We start from the raw sequence: 25500 nt of genomic DNA on the forward strand, positions 1-25500 counted from the left end.
ACTTTGAACCTTAAGTAAAACAAGCCAAATGTTATAAAACAAACTTTATTAAACAATATGTTGAGCACAGTTATGTTTGAACATAAATAAATAGACCGGTTATAGAAGATGCTGTCAGTGTATGTAGAAGCACAGTTCATTGGTGATGGATGTAGGCGGATAATGCAACATAGTGTGCTGTACAGCGTTTTACCAGTAGAGGGCACTTCTGCCCCAGAACTGCTAGTAAGATGTGTTGCATATTGGTATGGAGAGTTTATAGTTTGACAAACTTAATTTTAATCTCATTTATTCAACATGAGATTTAATTCTGCTGAATTTGAAAGCATAAGACCTCAGTAGTATTTAATAAGTGCTTAACTTTAGTCACAGTACTATCTATTGGAATGTTGGAATGCAATAAAAACATTTGTACAAATTCTTGTTATCTCCACTCCGTAAAATGTTACTATTTTTTTTTCACTGTATCAAACTTCACCAGCCTTTATCAAACATGTAAAAGTTACAAATTACCATTTGGCTTTTGACGTTCTTGGCACATAGACCCTCATAGACATTCACTAATGACCACATAACCAAGCTCCAAAAACAATTTTGGCAGCTATGTCTTTCATGGTGTATGCAAAAGCTACCATGCACTATCAAATAGGCTGTACAAATCCTTGATAGTCCCCCTTCTGACATCCTTCTTAATAAGTCCTCTGTGTAACCCTTGTTTGACCAGACTGTCCTTTATAAATCAATAGTCTCGCTGCAGATGCTCAAAGCATCGATTTGTCTGCAAACGCTGATGAACTCCTCCTGCACGGATCGGTCTGCCTCAGACGACATGTCCAGGTCCAGGCTCTCCTGTGAGGCTGCGCCCAGCGTTTGATACTGCCTCTGTGGATCAGCATGGCCCTGGTGGCCAGAGGATGCCACATGGCCCATACCCCCTTGCTGGAGAAGCTGCTGCACGTGTCTCTCAGGGCTCGGGCAGAGGACCAGTGACGAGCCTCCGAAAGATTCTCGGTAGAGGGAACAGGAGGAAGAGCTGCCCCTCCAACGTTCGCGAGATGAACAGCTGGAGGAAGAGGACAGGGAGGGAGATGCTGGAGCACCTACAATAGTGTCTCCTTGAGTTTGGGCACAAGAGAGCTGGGGTTGAGAGGCCATCTCCATGCAGGAAGAGGTCCGATAAAGGCCAGGGTCCATTGAGAGAGGATCGCAGAGGCCGTTGCTTGGAAAAGCACAGTGGTTGTTAATGGATAGATCACTGCAGCGAAAAGGCCTAGCAGGGCTAAAGAGGCTCATGGGAAAGAGTGCCTCGCTGAAGAGTGCTTCGTCTATGCTGCGACGCAGGTTGATGGGCGAAGGTGGCCGCAGGTCTGTGGTGGAGTCGCTGGTAAACGAGGATCCACCTGAGGGCTCTCTGGCTCCTCCATCCTCAGGATTTCCTGAACCACGTAAGTCCAAATCCAAGTTCAGGTCTCGGTATGCCAAGGCCCGGTTGCTGTGGTAGAGGAGGTCCAGGCCGTTCAGACTGCTGCCAAGCCTGTCATCCACCAGAGTGTAAAGAGGAAGGCTCTCTGTCTCTCCGAGCCCAATGGTATCAACAATTGCAAGCTTCTCCTGCTGGCTCAGGGACCACTGGTAGCTCCCAGGCAGGATGGGTGACTTGGATGCCAACAGTTCAGTCCAGCAGCTCCCTGCAGCTGGTAGGTGGTCAGAACAGTAGACTGGTTGTGCGACCACCAAGGCTAAGGTGAGACAAACCCCGAGCTCGCACAGTCTGCAGCTGAACTGAAATGCCCACCAGGGCCAAGGGTGGAAGACCTCCTCTCCACCTGCAACACCCATGGCGTTGAGCATTGCATATAACTGCAGTCCTGCACATGCTAAACAAAACAATGCTGAAATACAGACGGTTACAGCTGCACGGTTCCAGTCCCGGCTCTCAGCAAAGGGGCATCGGTTGTAGCGCTCAGCAGGTGTTGGAGACGTGTTATTCAGGTGATAAATGTGCTTCGAATCCGCCCGCACGTAGACGTAGAACACAAAATAGGCAGCAGACAGAAATGTGGCCAGTGCTACAAAGGCTCCACGGGAGATGAGTGAAAGAAAGAGGCAAAGGGGAGGCTTTTGCTGGTAGAACTTAAGTAATGTCACCGGTCCGAATGCGGCACCAAAGTGCAGGACAACCAGGCAGGCCAGGAAACAGGGTCTCTGGAAAGCCGAGTAGGAGAGCTGCATTCTTGAGCGCATTGAGAGGAGAAGGAAAACCAGACCGAAAGCTGCGGTCAAGCAGGGAAACGGTGCTTCGTAGAGTATCAGCGAGGCCTCTGTGGAGGGCAAGCGGTCCTGGTGGCCGTAGGCATCGTACAGGAGGGAGAAAGATCTGGTGCAACCAGCGGCTAGTAGAAACAGGCTGACCAGGGCAAAGTATCCACATCCCGATGGGCATCGTAGTGGCAAGCAGAGCAGATTAAGCGCTGATGCTAGCGTGAGCATTGCAAAGACGCAACCAGCACCGTATACGTGCGCCTCCCAGGCCAGGCCCCAGGCTGCCATGGCGCTGTTCCAGTCGGTGTACAGTGGCACCAACATGAGTGGAGCTGGGATCAGGAGGGGGTTGACTGATTGGTTCGTGGCAGTGATATTTTGTGCGTGCTTGACGTCTGAGGAGGTTGTCGCGTCCCAGGTGTCGGAGAGGTTGCAGATCCCGGAGCGCTCTTTATTGCAGTCTGGAAGGAAGGTGGCGTCGCTGTCCACCGGGTTGGACGTCCAGTCTTCAGTGTACAGAGGAATATGGGGAGTTTCTGGGGGGGAAAAAAGTAGAAATTCAGTTGGATCAAATCTGCTTTAAATAGCTGGTAGAATAAACAAGATTCATATTTTAATGAGCAATTGAAGACAAGAAAAATCCAAAACTTGGAAAAGGCAACAGCTGTAAACTTCTAATTTTAATTCACTTTAAAACGTACTTATTTACGTCGTCATGAGAATACACAGAAGCATTTAATCAAGGTTCAAACAATCTGAGCCAGAGAACAAATTGGCTCAGGTCCAGGATGGTGAAAGCACACTTTCCCCCTAATGTGCTAATCCTGTTTAAAAGCTTGTAGGAAGGCAACTTTAAACTGAGCTGTGCCCAAATCAGAGGCTGTGGGCTTGTGTGTGTGTGTGTGTGTGTGTGTGTGTGTGTGTGTGTGTGTGTGTGTGTGTGTGTGTGTGTGTTTTAGAGAACAGCCCACTCAGAACCACAGAGCTAGTTTCTCTTGCATTACGTAAGCCATCTGGAGTTTCCATGCAAGTACAGTTAATCATGATTGTGTTAGACGTGTTTTAGCACTGCAAAGGAAATGGTTTAGCTTTGGAAAATAAGGAGTAACCATGTATATATGTGTTTGTGTGAACACTACAAAGAGACCTGCCAAGCTCATCTGCGCCGTACGTTTATGTAGTTCAATTACTGGAGGATGACTTAAATTGGGATATAGCACAAGACGTTTTACACAGCATAATGCCTCACAGATGGGCAAAAAAGACAAACATGATTTTTCAGCCTCCTAGTCTCCACATTACTGAGCTTTACATAATAGACCTTGTTCTTTTCCATAAGACATAACCATCACCATGCACATACTATATTTTCACCACAAAAAAAGAACATATTGAGACCTTCACTCTAATAATGGCAGTTTAAAACCCTTGCCCTATAAAAACAATAAGTAGAAGAAAAGTAGCTACTAACTGCATCTCTGTCATTTGCACACACACAAGCTCATCAGTCATTTTGCTGCAGATCAGAGACAGTCACTCCTCCATAAAGAGCCATGTGCTATAATGGACCACAGGGATGGGGACAAATGAACTTGATAAACAGACAGCACATTAACACATCAAGCAGGTTTAGTGAAGTATACACTCAAATATATATTTGCTGTGTGAGATTAGAGACTTATTTGTGTAAATACAGCCAGAAAGCATTGTCGTAGCTCATGTCTAAAACAGTGAAAAAAGGTGATAAATACTGTATGTCCAGCGAAGCCTGGGGAATACATTATGTGGGGTGGTTATGTTATGTGCCAGTTTAAGAACTTAAATGTGCAGACATCAGCACCACAAAACCCCCAAATCCTTACGTATAGATTGTCTAATTCATTTCCATAGTACATCTAAAAGTGGGATCTATGTGGTTTAGTATTTTTGTTTTAAGTCTCTCTCATCTGTCTTTCAATGTACTTTTATGGGTTGTATTCTTGTGTTTCCCACCCCACCCTGTCCTGGTCCCCTAATTCACTCTTTTGTTTATGATTTCCCTTCAACATCTGCCTTCAAAAAGAGGAAACTCCCATAGGTGGGTTTGTTATTTTTAAACTAAGACAGTTTTCTGTTCTGTTCTCCTAGACTGCCCAGATTTTTTAAAAGTCTCTTCCCATGCTATGTGTTTTCTGCTTCTGCTGCCCAAACCCCACCACTTCCCAATTGTATGGATCCAATGCATGGCAGCTGCTGTTTTCATTATGTTTAGGTCATCATGTGTAGGTCTGCAGCTCTTTGAAGGAGAGTGAAATGGTTGACAGCGTGTCTGCTTATAGCACTCTAGCATTACCAAGGTGATGCAAACAGCCTAAAGCAAGTTAGTGGGCTTCCTGTACAATTTGTGTCTATGTGTGCTCATGTTGAAGTGTGTACTGGTGCATTTGCATTTATTTGTACTGTTGACACTTGCTGTACTCCAGTAGCTCTGGTGAACATAGCCTTGCTCTTTCCCTGCGTCAGATTCTCAAGAGCGGCAGAGGATTTTTACAAGTGCTTTACCTTTAGCACTGCCCTAGTGTCTGCCTGTTGTTGACAAAGTCTTAATAATTTTTCCTCATTTGTCTCCTGACCCCAGAGCTGAATCACTGTCCCTGGTTGTGATGAAAACGTCAAGATCGAGGAAATAGGACCACACTGCCAGATACTGGTGCATCTATTACTGTAGCTTGACAGAGCAGATTTACTTCAGACATCCTGAGCTGTCATTTGAAGCTTAATCACGTCCCCAACGGCAAGAAAAACAAGGATGGATGCATTTTTGAAGGGCTTTGTTTTTGCACTGATGGACTGTTTTTTTAATTAAACCCTGGTGAATCTTCAATAGCAAAAAGTGAAATGCTGTTGAGATGGCTCCCTTGTGCATTGTTCTAATAATGATCCTTCAGCATCATACTGGACAACATTAAGAGGAAATATGGCAGGGAAGAGAATTAGCCAGATGTGTGAACATTAGTCAGTACGTTCAGATGTGCCACACATTGTGCTGTTCTGCCAGGAAAGTACAAGCAGTACAGCCAAAACTCAGTTTAGCAACTGGACTAAACATTGGGTTTCATATTGAAGTTTAATTTGCCAGGAAGGAATGACTGAATTATACACAGTTATTGATCTAGAATAACAGCAGCTACCTGAGGTGTCTGGAACTCCTATTACGTTTAAAAAAAAAAAAAAAAAAAAAAAGGTTTGAACTCCTGAGACAAATACCAAATATTTGTTGGTTGTAGATCACAAATTAACACTTTTCTTTGTTATATATATATATATATATCGCTGTGAAATTGATTACCTTTTAGTTTTAATTTGCTGGTCAGACAGACTTTTCACTCTAAACCACACATTTGAACCTCATGGTAGCATTAGGAGAGAAGTTGGGATCACTGAAGTCATTAGGATTGATCCTCTGGGAACCACGAATGTCTGCAACAAATTTCACAGTAATCCATCCAGTAGTATTTGAGATATTTTAGTCTGGACCAAAGTGATGGACCGACTGATTGACGGACATTGCTGTGCTGCTAGCGTGTCTTATAATCAACAGATTAATCAATGATGACAACAATCATTACTTGTGACCACTCCATATTGAATCAGTGCATAATGCATGAAAGCTATGTCATTGATACACCAGTGTCATGTTGTGAAAATGAGGAGGTATTAATCTTGTTTAAAGTGACGTTAGCAGCTTTTAATGAGGGCATTAACTATGTCAGTGTTCTAATAAACCAGCACTGTATAACTGCACTGACAAAGTCCTCCTATCACAACAGACAGTAGCGGTGTGGGAAATGTGGCTGGAGTGTAAAAACAAACACACAGCTGCAGGCATTTTGAGTGTGTTGGCCACTGATAAAGTAGGTGGTGTTCAGTACAGTGTTATGACTCGTCCGTCCAACTGTTTACTTTCCAGGGCGATGGTGGTGATTTGGCTGCCAGTCAAGCCGACTGGAAAACGTGACAGGTATTGAATCAGTGCCATGTTTTGTGGCCTCGCTCATGTCGACAAATGTCACATCTGAGCTGCCTGGACGGGGTTTGGTATGTAATGGCCACAGTACACGGATCAGAGCGTTACATTCCACTGCATGCTGCTCGGTCATCTGACACATTCCTGTGGGAACAAGTCTCCCATGCTAGGAGCGGTAGACGTATCTGCAGTAGACAGACAGCCTGAAAGCAAAGTGACCGTTGACACAAAACTGAGAGGTCATTTTAACTTTTAACATATTGCAGCATTTAGCAGCTAAAGGGCCGGATGTGGCTCAGGAGTGGGTCGACTTTTAATCACAAGGTTGACGGTGCGATCCCCGGCTCATCCTGTCCGCGTGTCGTAGTGTCCTTGAGCAAGACACTGAAATGACACTCAACCCCAAGTTGCCCTCACACAAATTCCTGTGTTATTAGCCAGATGGGTATGCCAACGCCTTGCATGGCAGCTCCTCCACCATCGGTGAATGAATGTGTGTGTGTAAGGTAGAAAGGCGCTGTATTAATATGCACTCCATTTGCTATAAAAAGCCAGATATTTCCCCCAGGAATTTGGGTTCGTAGACCCAAAGCTGAACTAAAAGCGTGTAAGGCTGTATTTAGGCACAGCAGTATTTTGAGCCATGCTAGCATTAACATTTAGCTCACATCGGCATTACTAACAGGCTGATGTTACGCAGGTATAGTGTTTACCATGTTCAACACCTTAGTTTAGCGTGTTAGCATGCTAACATTTGCAAATGAGCACAAAACACAAAGTACAGCTGAAAATGATAGGAATGTCATTTGTAGGTATTTGGCCTCAAACCAAAGTAATGGACAAGCTAACATTTTGAATTGATGATGGCGCTAGGGGAAATGCCATGGGTTCAAGTTAGTAGGATTCATCCTCTGGAAAACATAAGTGTTTAGCCCTTCTTTCACAATGCCTGCAGCTAATGAGTGACTATTTCTGTGAATATTTGATGTTACACTCAGTATAAATTGAAAGAACTTAGATCTGTCTTAAGACAATTCACTTAATTATTAATACGGACCGATAGCACGCAGTCTAAAAGATAAATGAACACTAACTTTCTGAAAATCAGCTAACCCACATTACAAGGCTTGAGATTTCTTGTGAGGAGTGGTTTCATTTCGGTCTCAGTTGAAACGCTATAAGTGCACAGGGGCTTTATTTATGTCTTCATTTCTTTGGGTTTTGCTTGTAAATCCTAAAAGGTCTCGCCTAAGGCACCTTAATCTGCAGACCAGCCTAGGTAATAAAGGTGAATGATTCTACTGATGTTAGATGGGCAACAACCCCACACAAATCTTAATTGGCTGCGTGTTGATTCTGCATCGTGAAACTGAGAGCTTCATGTCGTTTTTTATCTGATTGCATTCATTTTCAATTAGGATCACCTCAGAAAAATAACAATTTAGTGGGAGCTCATGGAGAAGTTAGATCATGCATACTGAGCAGGAGCCAGTTGCGTGTGTGTGAGGATGAGGGTTTATCGGCTTCCTCAACACTTGCACTTAATGCTAAAGCACCTGATCTGGGTCCCTTAAACAAATGGGATAGCTTGTAGGATAACTGGAAAGTTGTTTAAGTGCAGCAGATATTATCAACAACAGATTTTTGCTTTAGGCAGTACACATTTAAATGGCAGACAGGCAGACAACCAACATTATTGTTTCACTCACTCACTCGTGGCACACCAAGACAGAAAGCCTCGTAGCGCCCTTATCATCAGAAAGTGGCACATTTGACAGGTCTGTTTTTTAAAATCACAAACATCTGCTATTCTGGGCGAGGTAATGTGGGTTACATCTGCTGCTGTGAACTGGGCTAAAAGTGAATCTTTCAATAAACATATTTTACCAGAAGTCAAGTTCATGATGATGGAATAATATAGTATATGATAGACTTACTGTATATATGTGTATATATTGAGATTACACCAGATTTTACAGTGGATGATGAGAATCTTTTTTGATTAATGAAGCTATTGATATACTATATTTTTTTACTGTCAAAAACTCCCATGAAAAGACCAATAATGAATTGTTTCTACTAATATTGTCCGTGTAGAAAAGCCTAATATAGCTTATTGTTCTGTGCCATTGACCTCCATTGTTGACCCCAAACTATTAAAAACACATCAATGAAGAACCAATTCATTTCCATGAACATAGGCTTTGTAGTTTGTTTTGAGTCAATCCTGCATACACCGCCCTGTTGCCATGAACTCCCTAGAGCACCAACTGTGTATTAATCCGCCGCTGAAAATAGTCCCCCCACTAACTGTGGTGCCCTGTTTACTCCTGTTTGAGTAACTATGCCCAGCTCTTTGAGAAAATTACTGAGCCTTTTGTAAAAAAAAAAAAAAAAAAAAAAAAAAAAAACTATATATTTATAAGCAGTTTTTAAAGATTTGCGTCATCAGTAAGAGCCAATGAGCTTGGTGCTGAGAGTCACAAACAGGATACATAGGTTTGTTGGTATTGAAAGATAGTCAAATTATTGGTTTTAGTCTTTTCATGGGATTCGTTGCATAGAAAGTTTAACATTTCGATGGAAACACACTTAATAACAATACAGAACATTGCCAGCCTTAATTTAGTCTATTATTATTGACAGTATTTGCACCTGTTTTTTTGTGTTTGATCTCTAACCTGGTATTAAATCACACATTTATAATAGGCAGCAAGTCTTAATTTTAAAGTACTCTGCTGTCATTGGCCAGCACTGAATTACTTGTGTGTATTTTCAGTTTTTTTTAAAGGTAGCTATTGTCACCAGATCAATGATTGCTTAACTGAGAGACATATTTGTTTATCGGGGTAGGCATTGTTCCATATCTCTTCTGTTCTCTGGAGTTCTCCAAAATCGCAGCTTGACTAAGCAGTTTTCGCCTCCCGTTGGAAGCAATTAGTAGCTTCAGGCAAAGAATGCAGGGTAATAGTCAATCTGTCAAAGGACTGGAAGAAACAGATATTGGAACAGCTACAGGACAGCTTTTGAAACAAACAGCCTGCAGTCCTTTTAGTAGTCCACCTAACAGCATGCTAGTGTAAACGCATGCTTTAAATGGATGGGATTTTGAAATAAGTTTTTGTTCACATCTCAAGGGATTTGTTTGCTCACCTGTGCTCTGTGGTGTGGACGTTGTTAGCAGCTTAGCGGATGGTGTGGAATTGTCTGCCAACCTGGTGTCACCATCCCAGTCAGCTGAAGGAACCACACCTTCCTCATCCTCCTTATCCTCTTTGCCTGGCAGCTCTGGGAAGACACATGCAATTTAACCTCTGAGCGATCTCAAAGCGATCAGGACTGCAATTTAAAGAACACGACATTGTAGCTCCAAGAAGTCTGAGAAAAAAACAGATTAGCAAATCTGGAGCCTGCCAATAGAAAAAGTTTAACCCTCTGTGTTCTCTGCTCCCAGTATGTCTGAGCTTTACACTGCACAACATGGAAGGACTATATTTCTTAACCCAGTTCTGTCAAATGTATTGACCCATCACCCACTTAGTTGTAGCCAGTCATCCATAGCACAGTAGTCTGGCCCTCTGTAGTCTAATTACATTGACATCCTGATATGTGTGTGCATGTTTGAGAGTGTGTGTACATCCTGATCCATTACAAATCCAGACCCCAGGCCTGTTTCATTAAGAGAACAGAGAAAGAAAGAAAGAAAGAAAGAAAGAAAGAGACAGAGAGAATGAAAAAGAGCCACATCACTCTATTTTCCCCTTTGGTTCACTCATAAAATATGTGTTCACAGTCAGCCCTCTGCACAGCATTTGTGTGTTTTACAACACAGTGCAGCAGTTATAAATGAATGATGGACCAGATGAGATTTGGAACAATGAGCTGATTGTGATGAAGCCAGGGATAGCAGCAGGTACAGTGCTAGTTTATAACTTCAGTATTAATATTAATGAAAGACGCCGAGGCATAGGGCTAGTGGGAGGAATAATGAGTTAGAAAAAACCCAGCAACGAGGCAATGCAAGCCCCTATCGTACAGTATGATCTAGGTCATGCTCACAGCACCCGAGTTAATCGTAAGTTTTAAAAGTCTCCAAAGCAAAATCTGCTTTTGGAGCTGGAGATCTGTCTACGCCAAAGGAGAGGGAGATCGCTGAGAAACAAATACTGACACATACGACCTACCTGCACATACGATACGATATTTATTCCACTATAAACCAGTTATATTTTGAGCTAAATAGTATACAAATAGAACAATTGTAAGTTAGATTTCTGGGTTTGTGCGGCGTATTTTGTTCAAAACTTGAGATTTCAAAGGCACCCCATGGAGGTTATGACCAGTAGGAGCAGAAATGTTTTTAAGACCGAGTCCCAGTCTGCAGTCAGTTGTCTGCACACAGAACGCCAATTTTCACGTTATTTAGCTGATCGATAGTTGGAAGACGATCATTTTCAACAAAACGCGGCAAAAGGCAATGAAGAAGAAGACATCAAGCTAGTAAACATAAATGTAAACAATGCAGGACTAAAAATGTAAAAAAAAAAATCATCTTTGCAAATGTTTTTTGAGGAAGATATTATTTGACACATTTGTAAGACCTCAACAATGCCTTTGCATGCAGGGAAACAGTCCGTGTGGAGAGCAAAAGAGGTCAACGCATTTGCCGAATGGCAATATAATATTGGAACCTATCGGCTATCGTCTGATAAGGATTTAGCTTTTTATTAGCTTTTTTAAAACATTGATATGCAGATATCTGTTAATAAAGATTTGCCAAAATGTCATCCCTACCTGTCGTCTGGTTGCTAATTAGACTGTGACCGGCACGCGAAAGAGGAATTCTTGGCTTGATATTCGCTGGCTATAACGGAACCCCCCGAAATTTTGTCCGTTGCCGATGGGTCCAGAGATTGTTTGGTGAGGAACACTGAATGCGAATGAAAATGTTTGTTTACAAAAAAACTCCACAGGTTAGGTTTGAGTCTGCACAGTTTAAATTTGAGTGAGTCATTACAGTTATCTGAACAAGATGACTAGTTGGCAGAAATAGTTATATATTTGTTTCCTCAAACCTTTTTTGACCTGAGCATGTGTGTGTATTTCAGGCTTGTGTGTGTAGTGTGTTCTAACAACAGAGTGAAACAATTGTAATTTCAATTAAAAAAAAGTATATAAATTGAAAATTGTTTGTTGATCGTGTCAAGTGAATTGGAAGGAGAGACTGTACACCACAGCCGGATCACTGCAGCGTCTCCGATCTGCAGTACAGATGCTCGGATGTGCCTGCTCTGCAGATTAAATTACAACATAACAAGATCTGCTACAAATAATATATAAGGATCATATCACTCACTCACTCACTCACTCACTCACTCACTCACTCACACACTCAGTAAAAGTGGAACTTATCTCTTGAGCACAAGCAAAATTACTAATGACACAGCTGACAGAGCAAAATAAAAGCAAAAAGATATAAAAGAGATTTTACTGTTTACCTAATTAGTACATACATCATTTCATTTAGCCTTCATGAACTTAAAGTATGATGTTGTATCCATTGTTTCTCAAAAAAATCCTTCCTTCCGCCTCAGGCTTTGAATGGATATTTCTCTTTTAGGTTTCATCCAGAGATGCAGCCTAAATTGAATTTAAAGTTGCACCTACAGTGGGCAAAATCCTTGAAGAAATGATGGCCATTTTGGCGTGGTAGTTCTTCACAGTGTATAGTGTTTCAGAGGCTCCTCATTATCTCCGGCTTCCAGAAATAATTAACAAAAGATGATCTTGGACTCTATTAAACTCTGGTTTATCTATGTAAGCCCCGAGTGAGTTTGTGAAAGCATACATTGCTTTGTAACAAACACACTGAGCTTAGAGTGATAAGACAGAAACGGAAAACGTTGGATAGCAGTGGAGCAGAGAGTCGGATGTGCATAATCAGATCCATAAAAATGGGATATTATGACTGAGATACCTCATCTCAAATGTACTTGCACACAGTTGCATCAGGTTGTTGCTAATTTGGTTCCATTTTAAGATAGTTACTAAGGGATTCATGGCATTTTCAAACTCCATTACACTATCTTACTTAAAAAATCAGTCCATATAAAGGCGAGAATTATTCCAGATTGTTCTATAATTGCATATTTGCATTAGTCAGCTTTATTCAGCCTGAGAGCTGTGGGTCAAATCTTAAAAACAAACAGGCCTAACCCATTCAGTTTTCAAAAACTCATGGACTCTGTCTCGCTAAGGGAGTTACTATGAGAAGATTAACATAATATTAAAGTCACCACAGTTTTTGATTTGCATTAAAACCCTTTTTCCATGTAAATATACTGGGGCATTAGGTCACATGCTCTGCGTGTGAATCCATTTTCTTAATCAATTAATCTACGCCGATGGCCGTGCTTTAGCTGTTTGTTATAGCACTTAGATCATAGAGACAATATATCCTTGCAGGTATTAATGGAGTATGTTAAGGGTCTAGTCTCTGCCTTTTAATACAGCATACAGTAATGGAAAAGATGGGAGGAGGGGAAAGAAGGAGCAGGATAAAGGAAAGCTTATTGTAAGAAAATGAACAGCAGTGGCTATCTGAGAGGCTTTAGGAATCCTACATTTTCAACCTCCACATGTCATCAGCCTCAACCCCCCAGTCCCCCCCCCACCACCACCTCCCCTCCCCTTTTTAGCTCTCTCTTCTCATAATTGCCCTTGCTGTCGGATGTTGGAGTGTCCCTTAGTAGAGGATTTGACACAGATGCAGATCATTGCTGTTTTTTAAATTTTTTTTTACACCTGACAGCCTTCTCAAGGGCAACGCCACATAGCAAACACTCAATCAATGAAAACCCACCCGTTTGTGTGGTGAAGATGTTCCACACCTCCAGTAGGGAATGATTCACCCTGTGTAGCTTAAAATACATTACAGCACGCGGATAGAATGTTCACATTGGGATAATGTCTGATAATGCAGGGGTGTCGTGCTTTCATTTTCATATAAGTCTCCCCCTGTGTCCTTTAGCAAGGTGTGCTCATTTAAACACTGCAATACCACACCAAGCAGACTACTAGGGTGCATAAAAGGACCATATTTTTTATTGTTTTTTTATTTCTCCATGGATGACTAAAAGCTTCTCTGATCCCTGTCAGGACAGTTTTACCCTTTAAAGCAGTCATAGCTGACATGATACAGTATGTCCATGGAACAAAGTGACAGGGATTTGTGTTTGTAAAAAAGATTGCGAAAGGTGGAGGGGAGCTGGGAGGGAGGAAGGGAGGGAGTAGACTAAATGGCGAGAAGCATGTTCAGCATCCGTGAACAGCGACTGGCGAGTGGATGGTCCCACTGGAGACGAGGTGGTTTCGCTGAGTGTGCGCTTGGAATACTGATACACGGCAACAACAGCCCTACCCACCCGGGCCAAGCCCCCTATCTTTTCTGCATGCCGCCACACGATGCACTTTCGAAAACAAGTGTAGACACAACACCGGGCGCTGTAGACAAAACATAACACCACCAGTTTCAGTACAAGCTGCGTAAAGGTATGGGAGATGCGATATTTGGAATAGTTGCATTCCAACACTGCAAGAAAACATTCCCTCTAAATCTTTATTTGATATTGAGCGGAATACATTGCTCTCTGTAAGTATCCAGGAGCGTCTCAAAGTCCATTTCTGACCTTGGAAACAGGAGTTGACAAAACAGTCTCATTTCAAGGTCCATTTAGTAGCTATCCTCAAGCTTTTCACTGTATCACAGTCCTTAAAGTGCTCAGAAAAATAGAAATCCTATGACAACTGTTAAATAAGATTGAAAGCTCCAGAACACTACTAACCTTAACATGAGATTTTTTTCAAGCAATAAGCTAAAAGCTGTTTAGAATAACAAGAGAAGCCAAGGGGATTTGAGAGAAATCTAAATTTTTAAGAGAAAAAGGGTTATGTATTGTAAAAGGGGTAATCATTTTGTTCATGTATTACCATTTAATCGCTTCATTCTGTTTTGGATAATGATTTGTGTAATTATATAGGGACTGCAATTCATTTAAATTGTATTATTAAAAAAGAAAATCTATTTTGACTGATATTAATGGACATTTGGTGGGATGCCAGCATTACATTATAGACCTTAATCGATATGCACCCGCAGAATAATATTATGTACATATTGCAGACACTACAGTGTGTATACATCCATCAAACAATCACGGGTTTATCAGGTGGACACCGAACCTCTCCGGCTGAGAATAATCGACTCATCATTTTCTGGCCCAACCTTTGACCCTACATGATAAATGCGTCTGTACCTTCCTCTGAAGGCTCATTAAGCATACAGACACCAGACTGCCACCAATGTTGGGGGATGGGCCTTGAAGAAGGAGGTGTTGCCTCAGTGTCATGTTAAAGTCTTCTGGAACCTACTGGCTACCAGTAGCTGTTTTAGCTCATCATCTTTCCATTTTGATTCTCTGTGACGAACAAAACCCCCATCGAGCAGCCTTCAATCAAATCCTCTTTTCTTTCATTCACTGAGGTAATGGCTTATGCAATATGCGATTTTCTATTAAAAAATAGGATGGTACGAATTACTCACTGGCAACAATTGTGAAATGCAAAATCAAATTAGTCAACAACAACACATCACTTACAAAAAGCTGTTTAACTATCCACAACAGATTGCACAACAGACTTTGATGCTTTATTCTAAGTTCTGGCTGCTCTGTGCCACTTATCTTATTGAATACTTTATCTCAAAGTCTGTGGTAAGCAAGCATTGGAAATACAATAAATATGTTTCATGCTGTTGTAGATGGTTTTGATTGCTGTATTGTGCAACTCTCCTTTCTGAAAGCTGTCATGTTATCGCAATATAGCCTGAGACATTAAAACCACCACGGAGATACTGTTGACTTTTGGTTTATTTCATGTCTTGACATTTGTGTTATGTCATGCCCTAGAATGAAATCTTATTTCTTTGCTAAATAACCCATGAACTGATCTTATTGTATGACTGAGGAGTAGGTGTAGGAGGGAGATTGCTTACGGGAATACTGCATGAGAAGGACAACTGATTATAATCGGTCTCAAGGTGAACAGAAATTTCAACACATAACCCATCATTGTAATCATTGTAAATATAGATTCCAGACTTGTACCTAATGAGTGTTCGACAGGGTTTCAACAACATCTGGATTTATGCTAATGTCGGACCTTTGACTACTCGCTGTGTCAGATATGTCATCGATCAAGCCGAACTGTTCGTCGCCTTTTGACAACCAGCTATTGAACATTTAAGACCTGTCTGCCCATGATTGATCTATAAAGTCAATCCAGCCACCATTGATTGGTTTAACTTTGCTTACCTCCTGCTATTGAGAAGTTAACCCTTTGGCTCTGAGTTGTGCTTGTTATGGATTCCGTCACTAGTTTGTGATTGATCCCCATGGCAGTGGTGATTACCCACGGCTGTGGTTCCTCCCCGGGCATTGACCTGGCCTCGGAGAAGCCCAGGTCAGTCTTACTCTGAGTGGGGTGAGTTTCTGTCATTGTGGCCTCTCCAGCATGGAGGGTAACACTGACAGTAGAGTGTTGTGGTTTTCTGACAAACGTGGTATCTGAGGACGTAGGTGGAGTTACAGGCCCCAGAGGGTGTCTGCTGGTCAGTGTGGCCTCCACAAGTCCTGGGGTTGTTGTGATTTGGGCTGCTGCCCATGTCAAGGCAGTGGGAACTGTAGTTTCTGGTGCTATCGTCAAAGAGACCTTTTCTGTGAAATCTTCAGCCTTCTTTTTATCAGTGTGTTCCTCTGGGAGGTGTTGTGTAGGGGTGCCAATGCTGGGTCCGGCCGCTCGTGCCGTGCCCCTCGGTGGGTTGGTATGTTTCGCATTTTGTTTAGGAGTGCTTGTGCTGGTGGGACTGTTGGTGAACAGAGTGTTTCTGATAAAACTGCTTGTGGGAGAGTAGGAGTCTGAAACAAGAGTGTCATTGTCGCGCTGTGCTATGCTGCTGTGTGGAGAATCTGATGTCCCTGTAGGAAGTGATTCTGTTCTTATCTTTGTCACGCTGGTTAGGAGCCCCTGAGTCGTAGTGGTGGGTGATTCAGAGGCTTCGGAAATGCTCCCTTCCCCTGAACCTGAGTGGTCTTGCAGGTGATCGATTGGTTCTGTCAGCCCTTTGGCGGTTGTGGTCAACGCAGCATCCTCGTTGTTGCTGTTCGAGCTCCCATAAAAGGGGAAACGGAAGGGTAGTGAGGGTATGGCAGGGAGCTTTGGCAGAGACGGGGTCCACCAGTAAGAGCTTTGTTTCTTTTCAGGTGGGTTTTCTCTTGAGGGTGTTGGTCCCCAGAGGGCTTCTTCATCAGCCACAGCTTGCCTGTGAAGTAGCAAAAAACACCAGAAGCAGAAAGCCAAGGTCCGGAGGAGGCGAAGCATGCTGTCGACAGTGGCGCACAGATTGGTCACATGTTGTTCTCCATTCTCCTGCTCCCTGAGGCGGGTTTGTCTGATTCTCCGGCAAAGTGGCCTAAAAGACAAGAACACACAGGAAACTGAGTGACACACTTTTCATCCACTCTTGGTCGGCTAAATTTGAATTGAGGAAAACTTGATAGAATTTGCATCTGTTCGTTTTTTCTTTTCTTTTAACATTTTCGAGTGTGACCTGCTTTTCAGCTGTTTTTCCAGACTGTGAAGTAAATCAAGTATAGAAACTATGCCATCCGTTACAAGAGCTTGCTGAAGTTAGCAGGCTAAAAAAAAAAAAATAGTCACCCGCCACAACAAAAGCTTAAGTATTATGAACACCCCACAATTAGTGGTGTCCCGTTAGATGTGGTGGTCAGTATTTATGTTGGGCTGTTGCTCACATGCATGCTGTGTAACAGTGGTTGGGCTGCTACACGGGCTGACCAATTAGAGGATTTGAACTTAAAGAACTTCCATCCATATGTATTCTATGCAGTGAGGATTGGTCAACAAATAATGTGCATGTGAGTAGGGTTGGGGGAGGTTAGTGAAGAATTAGGGTCCGGGTTGCCAACATAAGAATAGAGGGACCTCTTTTTCTTTTGTGGGGCGCAGAGTGGTTCAAAGTCACTAGCCTGTTGCCTCAGTGAAAAGACTGGAGCACCAAAGGAATTTCCCCCGTGAGAACAACAACCTGTATGCTTTAGCTGTACTTCAACTCTCCCCCAGCTTTGGCCTTGCTCTCTTTCAATCTCAGATTTATTTGTTCTTTAAAGCAGAAGGAGAAAGATCTGTTTGCATGGGAGAGAAAAAAACAAACATAATATGCATCTACAAGATCAATCAGCCACTACTATAAGAGTCTCAGGCTTGCTCTCACCGATCTGCAGAGCAGAGACTTTGCCGGGCATCTTCCCCTCCCTTCCCTAACCCAGCCTGTATATACAGTCAGGTACGGAGATATGAAGACTGACTACTGGTTGGGGGTCAAACATAAAGCTTCCCACACACTCCTTAGTTTTAGAATTTTGACTGAACAGCATGACAATCAGTTTCCAATGAGGTGAGGTTGTTTTTAGATGCCTGTGATCTCAAGCTTGCACCAACAAACCCACACATGGTCACATTTCATGCGTGCAAAGATATGATTGTAGATGAATTAGCATCTGACTCTGCATGTTAGTGCAATTGTGTACTTGTTCGCCCATGTACTGTTCGGTAGGTACGCACACCCACGCATGCACACTTTGTTGGCTTCTTCAAGACATTTTGCCAGCTATTTCTAAATACTTAGAGAAAGCCAAGTGAACTATTAAATGCAGCTTTTAGAGAGAAATTATGTATTGTTGTTGTATTGTATTATTTAGGAACCAACTGTATTTTATGATGTAGAGAAACATTTTAATTAGCTTCAAAGCATGGGGCAAATTATATACTATCCTTGATTGCCTTTTTGTTGATTTGATGAATAACTGATCAAATATTTAGCCAGTGGGGTGTATGTATAATTTATTTTGGCACTCATTTTTTAACACTCTCACGTTTCACTTCAGCATCACTTTAGCTCAGTATCACCTAGCGTGGTAAAAGAAAACCCATGTAGAGCGCATAACGCTAATTTACTTTACTTTACAGTATAATCTTCCACATATAGAAAAGTAGTTGAGGTTAGAATTCACTTCAACTTTTGATGATAATATTGCAATTGTAATGCCCCAATAAAGGATTTAATTTAGTTCATCAATCATTGGAAAATACACATACACTTTTCAAAGTCATGATTTTTTAACATAAGCTATATTCCTAGGTCCCACTTTATTTCGCCATTCACTGTAATGTCGCCCCACTTTTGTTAAACCTGCAAAAATTAATTATTTTGGCCACTGTGGGCGGGATCGAGCTGTAAACAGCTTTTAAGTTGATATGGTAAACTTATCAGCAAATAGTAGCATATGTACACATCCAGCAAATACTTATTAGCATTAGCATTATTAGCGTTTATTTGGAGTCGTGTTTCTGGTCACCCCTAGCAACTCCTGAGGGAAATATCTGACTCTTTAGCAACTCATTGCTCCGCTTTGTTCAACGGCTAGTCGCTAACTTTGTCTGTGTAGAGTTTGGTGCTGAGTAATGTACAGTGGGTTAATCAGAGCTTCTTGCTAATCAAAACATTAAAGTTGCGGGCCATAAAACAAAACAATGAGCTGAAAGACACTTAAATGCTCCATAGAGCTGAGGGTAACTGCAAAGTTTGGAGATTAATAAAACAAACATATTGCTAATAGCAGCTTAAACATGTAAATACATTTTGTTTTTAAAACAAACTAGCAATCAAGCTAACCCATTATCTACAGTGCTAGCCACTAATTAATCAAAAACCACACCAAAGCTTGGGCTTGTACTCTGATTCCAGATTGGGCCACTTGTCACCACATCAAATACGTGCCTGGTAGTGAAGGCATTGTCTGCTTTGACAGGCAACAGAGCAAGTGGAAAGGAACTATAAAAAGTGTCTGTGGGGAATTTACAAGTCCCCTCTATTATTTTGCTGGCGTTTTTGTCTCGCCGCTCCTAACAATGACGGGGCCTTCCACTGTAGTGTGCTCAATGGAGCAGAGACGGAAGAAGAGAAGGGCAGAGAGCAAAAGACAAGGGCAATAGATGAGAGAGAGAGAGAAAGAGAGACAAAGAGAGAGACAAAGACACCATATTGACATTCATTTGTGGCAGTCGTAGTCCAGGAGAGTAAACTCTGCTGCAGTCTCCCTAATGCTCATTTTAGTTTATTGCCAGAGACTCCTTTATTAACTCTGCAAACAGACTCCTGTTTTTCAATTTAGTCTATGTGTGTGTTCATGAGAAGCCCCCCACTCTCTCACTTCTCCCAGGACCATCAGCCATCTTGATCTCAATCCGCCTTCAACCTGCTGTAACATATTTCTCTATGGAAAATGCTCTATTCTGACGGCAGTATTGTATCATTACAAGCCCCTCTTTGGTCATATAAGGCCTCTGTATTAAAGCTAACGAAAGATGAAGAGAGGAGTCGAACGCAGTGACTGAATTAAAGGTGTGTGTCACTCCTGAGTGATTGAAATGGAGACTATTTAACAAACTTGCTATAAGCATGGTGAGGTCTGTGGATCAATGACACAGTACAGGACAATGGAGTAATTTACCTCCCTGCAAATGGCTACTGTTATGGGGTGCCAGTTTTCTGAATCTGCTGTGTGGGCGTGTATATTTACAAGCACTAGTTCTCACTCTAGTGTTATTTCCATGGTTATATATGTAGGTGTGATTGTATTAATATGTGCATCCTCCCACATGCTTTTGGGTCAGATTGCAGCGCTTTAACATCACAGGGCTCTATCTCCCATCTAAGGAGTAAACATATGGTGTTTTCCTGTTGTCCTCTCCTGACTTTGGTGCTACGCAGGGATGTCAATACTGCACAGATTCAATCTGACTGGCCGCTTTAAGCCAGCAGGGATTTATTCTGCATAAAGCGGTACATTTGACGGGCTTTATAAAGTGTTACACAGCTTAACTGGTGCCCAAGTGTCTGACTATCCTTCTATTGTATCCATCTAATGTCCTCATTTCACTAAAAAAACAACAACTGTCTACTGTTTAAGATTCATTTTACGATTGGTTTATTTCATCGTTACGGACAACACTACAATATTTATATCAATAGAGATTGATTAGATAGTACATACCAAATCAATTTTGTAATTTAAACTCACATTATTGTATTCTAGAGTATCGTGTTTTCATTGCCTGCATATTGTGTGCAGTAACATTGCCACTACTAGTTGACTATAAACAAAGACAGACTGTTGTTGTCCTTTTCGGTGCATACTAATTTGAAAGAAATAGTTCAACATTTTTGTTAATAGTCTTATTCGTTTCTCTGCCAATAGATAGATAGATAGATAGATAGATAGATAGACAGATAGATGAGGAGCTCCGTAGCGCTCTCCTAGCTGAGAATGGTATTGATCTCCTCATCTAACTCTAAGCCAGATAGGAAATAAGCATCCCAAAATGTCAAACTTTTAAGTGAACAATTGCAATTTCACTTAAGGCTCTGACACACCAACCCGACGGCCGACCGTCGGCAGAAAAGGCAGTCAAATTGGTCAAAAAAGTGCCTCAGAACACATCGTAGCGACGCCGACTTGAGTGTACGTTCTGCGCATGCTAATCTGTATTGTCGCCCAAAAACTTTAAACCGGCAGCTGATTTCACGAACACGTCACGTGGGTCTGGCTGCTCCTGGATTTTACAACCGGGCATAATGGCGGCTCGTTCGGAATACGATCTGGTATTTTACGAAGATAGTTCACTGAAACGTGTTTCAGAAAACATTTTAAGCGAGAAATAGGCCATGCAGTTGCTGAATCCGTCTTCGTCTTAGATCGACAAGATTTTGAGAGGCGTTAGTCAGCCTCATCCCACTTGTCATTTCCGGGTTGGCCGACGGCTGCTCCGACTGACGACGACACGGAACACATCGAACAGACTCGAGTCGCTGACCTCGCCAGACTGTCCGACGGCCGATAATCAGGTTGGGTGTGTCAGGGCCTTTAAGCGCATGCCAATTTAAAAAGAAAATACACAGATTCTTCGCCTGTGATTTTACTGCTATTTATGTTTTATCAGTCCTTGTCTAAGTTAACTGTATAATTCCTTGTTTGACATCATTTTCAAGTAGATTCTCTGACTTCCCATCACTGAGATCCACAGATAGAAATAGTCCAATCAGCTACTGTCAATAGTCCCTGGACATTATTGACCATAATGAGAGCTACTCTCATGTCCAACAATAGACAGACCGCCGGTCCAATGAGCAGCATCACGGGCAGGAGTCCTAACAGGTTACAAATGTCCTCCTGGAGGCTTTATAACCAAACAACATCCTGAGTCATGCTATTTACAAACAAGATTAATGCCTTGCTATTCTAATCTGTGGCGTTTCCTCCGGTGATTATTTGACTTGCCATTTTACAAATCCATTTTCCACATGCAGAAGTCCTATCAGAACGTTAGCAGTAGCCTACCGTTAATAACATCTTCCGGATTTCTCTGTGAAAACTTGTTGATTCACTCAATTTTTCCTTTTTTCTTTAGTTTGGCTCTCCGCACATCTTCCATGCCTGCTTATACTACACCTCTTTAAACCCCTACTTTGACCACTCATGACACATATTCCCCTTGCTTGAGAATGACATTAATTGTGCCGGGCTAATGCTTGTGTTAGCCCTAGAGCTGATGAATGTGGTGAAACTGCAGATTACAAAAGAAGCTCTCAAACACAGGCGTTCCACCGGCTGCCTTTGCCATGGTGACAGCTGAAGCCAAAGACGTCTTGCTAATCTTCGGGATTTGAGCACCTTTTGGACTCGGCTGTTCCGCTTGTTGGAGTGTGCTACACTCACATGCAAATGCACACACACACACACACACACACACACACACACACACACACACACACACACACAAACACAAACAAACAAACAATCCATGCTTTGCTGGTTTTCTAACATCAAAACCCACACACTCTCACACACAAATATGATTGCATAATCTAAACCAGATATTAATAAAAATTGCATGTCAGGTTTATCCAGATGACACACTCACAGACACACACACTCTCTCCTTAAATACACCTACCAACACACACATTCCATGTTTGCCTATAGATTTACCACCAAATGACTCCCTCTGATCTGATCTTAATCTTGATTGTAATTAACACAAGCCCTCTTACGTGTTAAAGGAAATATGTTTGTGTGTTTACTGAGTGCGTCTCTCAGTGTGTAACAGCATGCATATTGGAGTCAGACCCACATATCCCTATTCCTAGATGCAGAGCAGCTGATTAACACACACACACACACACACACACACACGTAGGGAGAGAGTATACAGCTATGTGAACAGAGAGATGAAAACATGTCTTACCTACAGATGTGTGGAATAAGATGGAGAATCCACAGCCAGCAGTGTGTGTGTTCTGCTGCAGGAGAAGACCGTCTTTCTGAGCCAGTGTAGGTTTGACTGTGTGGAATTGAGTTCCAGTCTCTCTCCCCCCTCTCTCTCTCTCTCTCTCTCTCTCTCTCTCTCTCTCTCTCTCTCTCTATTTGTCTCGATCTCTCTCGCTCACTGCATCAGTAGTCCACTGTGTGGCTCCCATCACAATGCCTGTGGTCACACCTCACCGAGCAAATTGTTCATTAGCGGAGATCACCCAGTGCCGCGGACACTGGGAAACAGAGTTGTGCAAACACACATGCTGAATATCACATGCGCAGCTTTTACACAGCTGCATGTGCACACGCACACAAGCTGTAAACTGGTCAAATCTGAATGCAGCTGTTTTCAAGCACTATATTTAGACCTAACTAGTGTGCTGCTGATGTTGGCATTTTGGCTTTGCAAACAAATAATCCACTACTCCACAGAAAAATAGCTGGTCTTCCTATTAATTCCATTATTTTACATGTTTTGGTAGTTTTGGCATCATTCCGTTTGCTTATGATAAAATCCATCAATCATCGCCAGAGAAGAACATCAATAATGGAATGTTGTGTAAAACCCAGAATTATGTTCAATGGCAATAGTTTTAAAATTCTCTTTTTCTGCTATATCTTATAATAATAAAAAATTTGGTTATGGCAAATGCACTTTAGTTAAGTTCATGTTTAGGGTTAGGGAAAGATCATGTTGACTGTTAATATACATGTAAAAGTTCAATGCAGGTCTGACCAGAGGTGAACTCTGGTTACTGCATGAAAGTAGTCGTGCGTTCTTTTTGTCTTGTAATCGCGACTAGTAGCTTGAGTGTGACGTCACATCCGTGTCGAAAAACGAGAAACGAACTCGGGGTCCTCTGAGTTCAGACGACTTGACCAGTCGTATATACGACCTCGGGTGGCGTTCTTTTTTTTCTTTTTTTGCAACTCCCGGTTCGTAACTCCGAAAAACGACTCGTAAATCGACTTCGTGGACAAAAAGAACGCACCATAGCTATACACCCATCTACCATCCTGATCTTCAAACCCTAACTTTCCACCATGCTACATATCTTGCACAATAACTTCCTGTGTTGGCACTAAATGTTGGCATTGGACATCAATCCGTGAAGTACAGATACTGGGCTGCCAAAACCACAAAATAAGCCCTAAGTTCTCCTTTAAAGCATCAGTTTTTATTAGTTTTCATCCCAGCTCTCTGAAGCACAGAACGACTCACGTCATGTCCAACCTGCTACAAAGTTTACGCAAGGTTGCATAGACTCACCTTTGACACAGTTAAACAGATGTCCAATCAATTGAAGGAGTCATTGTTGTGCACCAACATTCCCCAGATCTTTGCTTCTATGATCCCCAGGAATTTCCTAAATATAGAAACAATAAGTGAACTATCAGCCCAAGGAGACATCATTTCCTGAGCGGTCCTGCCTGTGATGAGGTCCCCTCACCAGCTCAGCGCGAGCAACATCGCCTTAATAACATATTTCACCTTGACTCTCCTTACTATTATTACCACCTTTACTTTTACCCCGGTGAGATAAAAGACTAGTTTCCTTGCTACACAGCTGCTGCTTCTTCTATTTTTAAGTCGATGTATTGTCATGTTTTTAAATGGAATAATTGGATTTAGATTGGACACATGTATATCCTCAAAACCTGAAATAAATACCGTATTCTTCAAAAGTAGCTACAATATATGCTATATAATGGAGGGGCAAAGCCAGTCTATTAGGCTTTTGATACTTTATTATTAAGAATAAACTGTTTTGGGGTAGGAGCATACATTTTTTAGAGACAGTAGATATCGTACAGGGTTTGTTTAAAGCCTGGTTTCATGCCCTAGAAGAAATCAAATCATTTCTGTAATAACTGTAGACAAGTGCTTCTTTCCAGCCTGCAGGTTTTGCTTAACAGCAGCGAGAGATATGAAAGGTGAAATTAACTCCCATTCTGATCTCAGGACAGATTGAAGTATTTTCTTATGAAGTTATGAATTTAGGACAGGATAGCCTGATCTTTAAACTGTGCCCGAGGACAAGCTCTAACAACAGATGAAACAAGTATGTGTGTTCTAATTAAGGATCTTTAGTCTTCAGTCTTTATTTAGTTCCTGTCTTGTTTTTATTCTTTACATTTTAAATATTCCCTTTGCAGTAATACAAATATAAGAAATGACTGAGGGCAGACAACTTAACAAATATTTTATATTAAACATCACAATACTTGGTAGACCTTGACTGGAAGATAATAAAATGATTAAAATAATTAGCTTAAATACGTGATATATTTAAGTTATCATGATCTGTATATATGCATTTATTCACAAGTGCATCAAATGATTCCTCAAATGTAACTTGTCCTTGTAACAAATATGAATACTGCCCAAAAAACAGTCATGTGGTAATACGAACTGATACGATCAGTCGATTATTTGATTAGTTGATCCACAGAAACTTAATCAGCAAGTATTTGATGATCGATTAATCGTTTGAGTCCAGTTTTTCCACTAAAAATGCCAAACATTTCCTGGTCCCAGCCTCCGAAATATGAGCATTTGCTACTTTTTTCATATCATTGCAATTGAATATCTTTGGGTTTTGGACCGTTGGTTGGACAAAACAAGTCACCTGAAGACGTAACGTTTCTCACCGTTCTGTGACATTTTATCAATTAGTAGCGAAAATAATCAAGGAAATAATTGTTAGTTGCAGCTCTAAT

At 41.7% G+C, this 25500-nt stretch overlaps 1 protein-coding gene across 1 annotated transcript; it reads right to left on the minus strand.

Moving 5' to 3' along the window:
- Positions 1–68: 68 nt before the first annotated feature.
- On the minus strand, positions 69–22781 carry prrt4b (proline rich transmembrane protein 4b). The gene is made up of 4 exons (XM_028570845.1): positions 22716–22781; positions 15640–16796; positions 9422–9556; positions 69–2798 (listed from the first exon to the last, which is right to left on the minus strand). The coding sequence occupies exons 2-4, from the start codon at positions 16703–16705 to the stop codon at positions 733–735; spliced, it is 3267 nt and encodes a 1088-aa protein (XP_028426646.1). The 5' UTR covers positions 16706–16796; positions 22716–22781; the 3' UTR covers positions 69–732.
- Positions 22782–25500: the final 2719 nt, after the last annotated feature.

The sequence above is a fragment of the Perca flavescens genome, chromosome 23 (assembly GCF_004354835.1).
Source record: "Perca flavescens isolate YP-PL-M2 chromosome 23, PFLA_1.0, whole genome shotgun sequence".
Classification (NCBI taxonomy): Eukaryota; Metazoa; Chordata; class Actinopteri; order Perciformes; family Percidae; genus Perca; species Perca flavescens.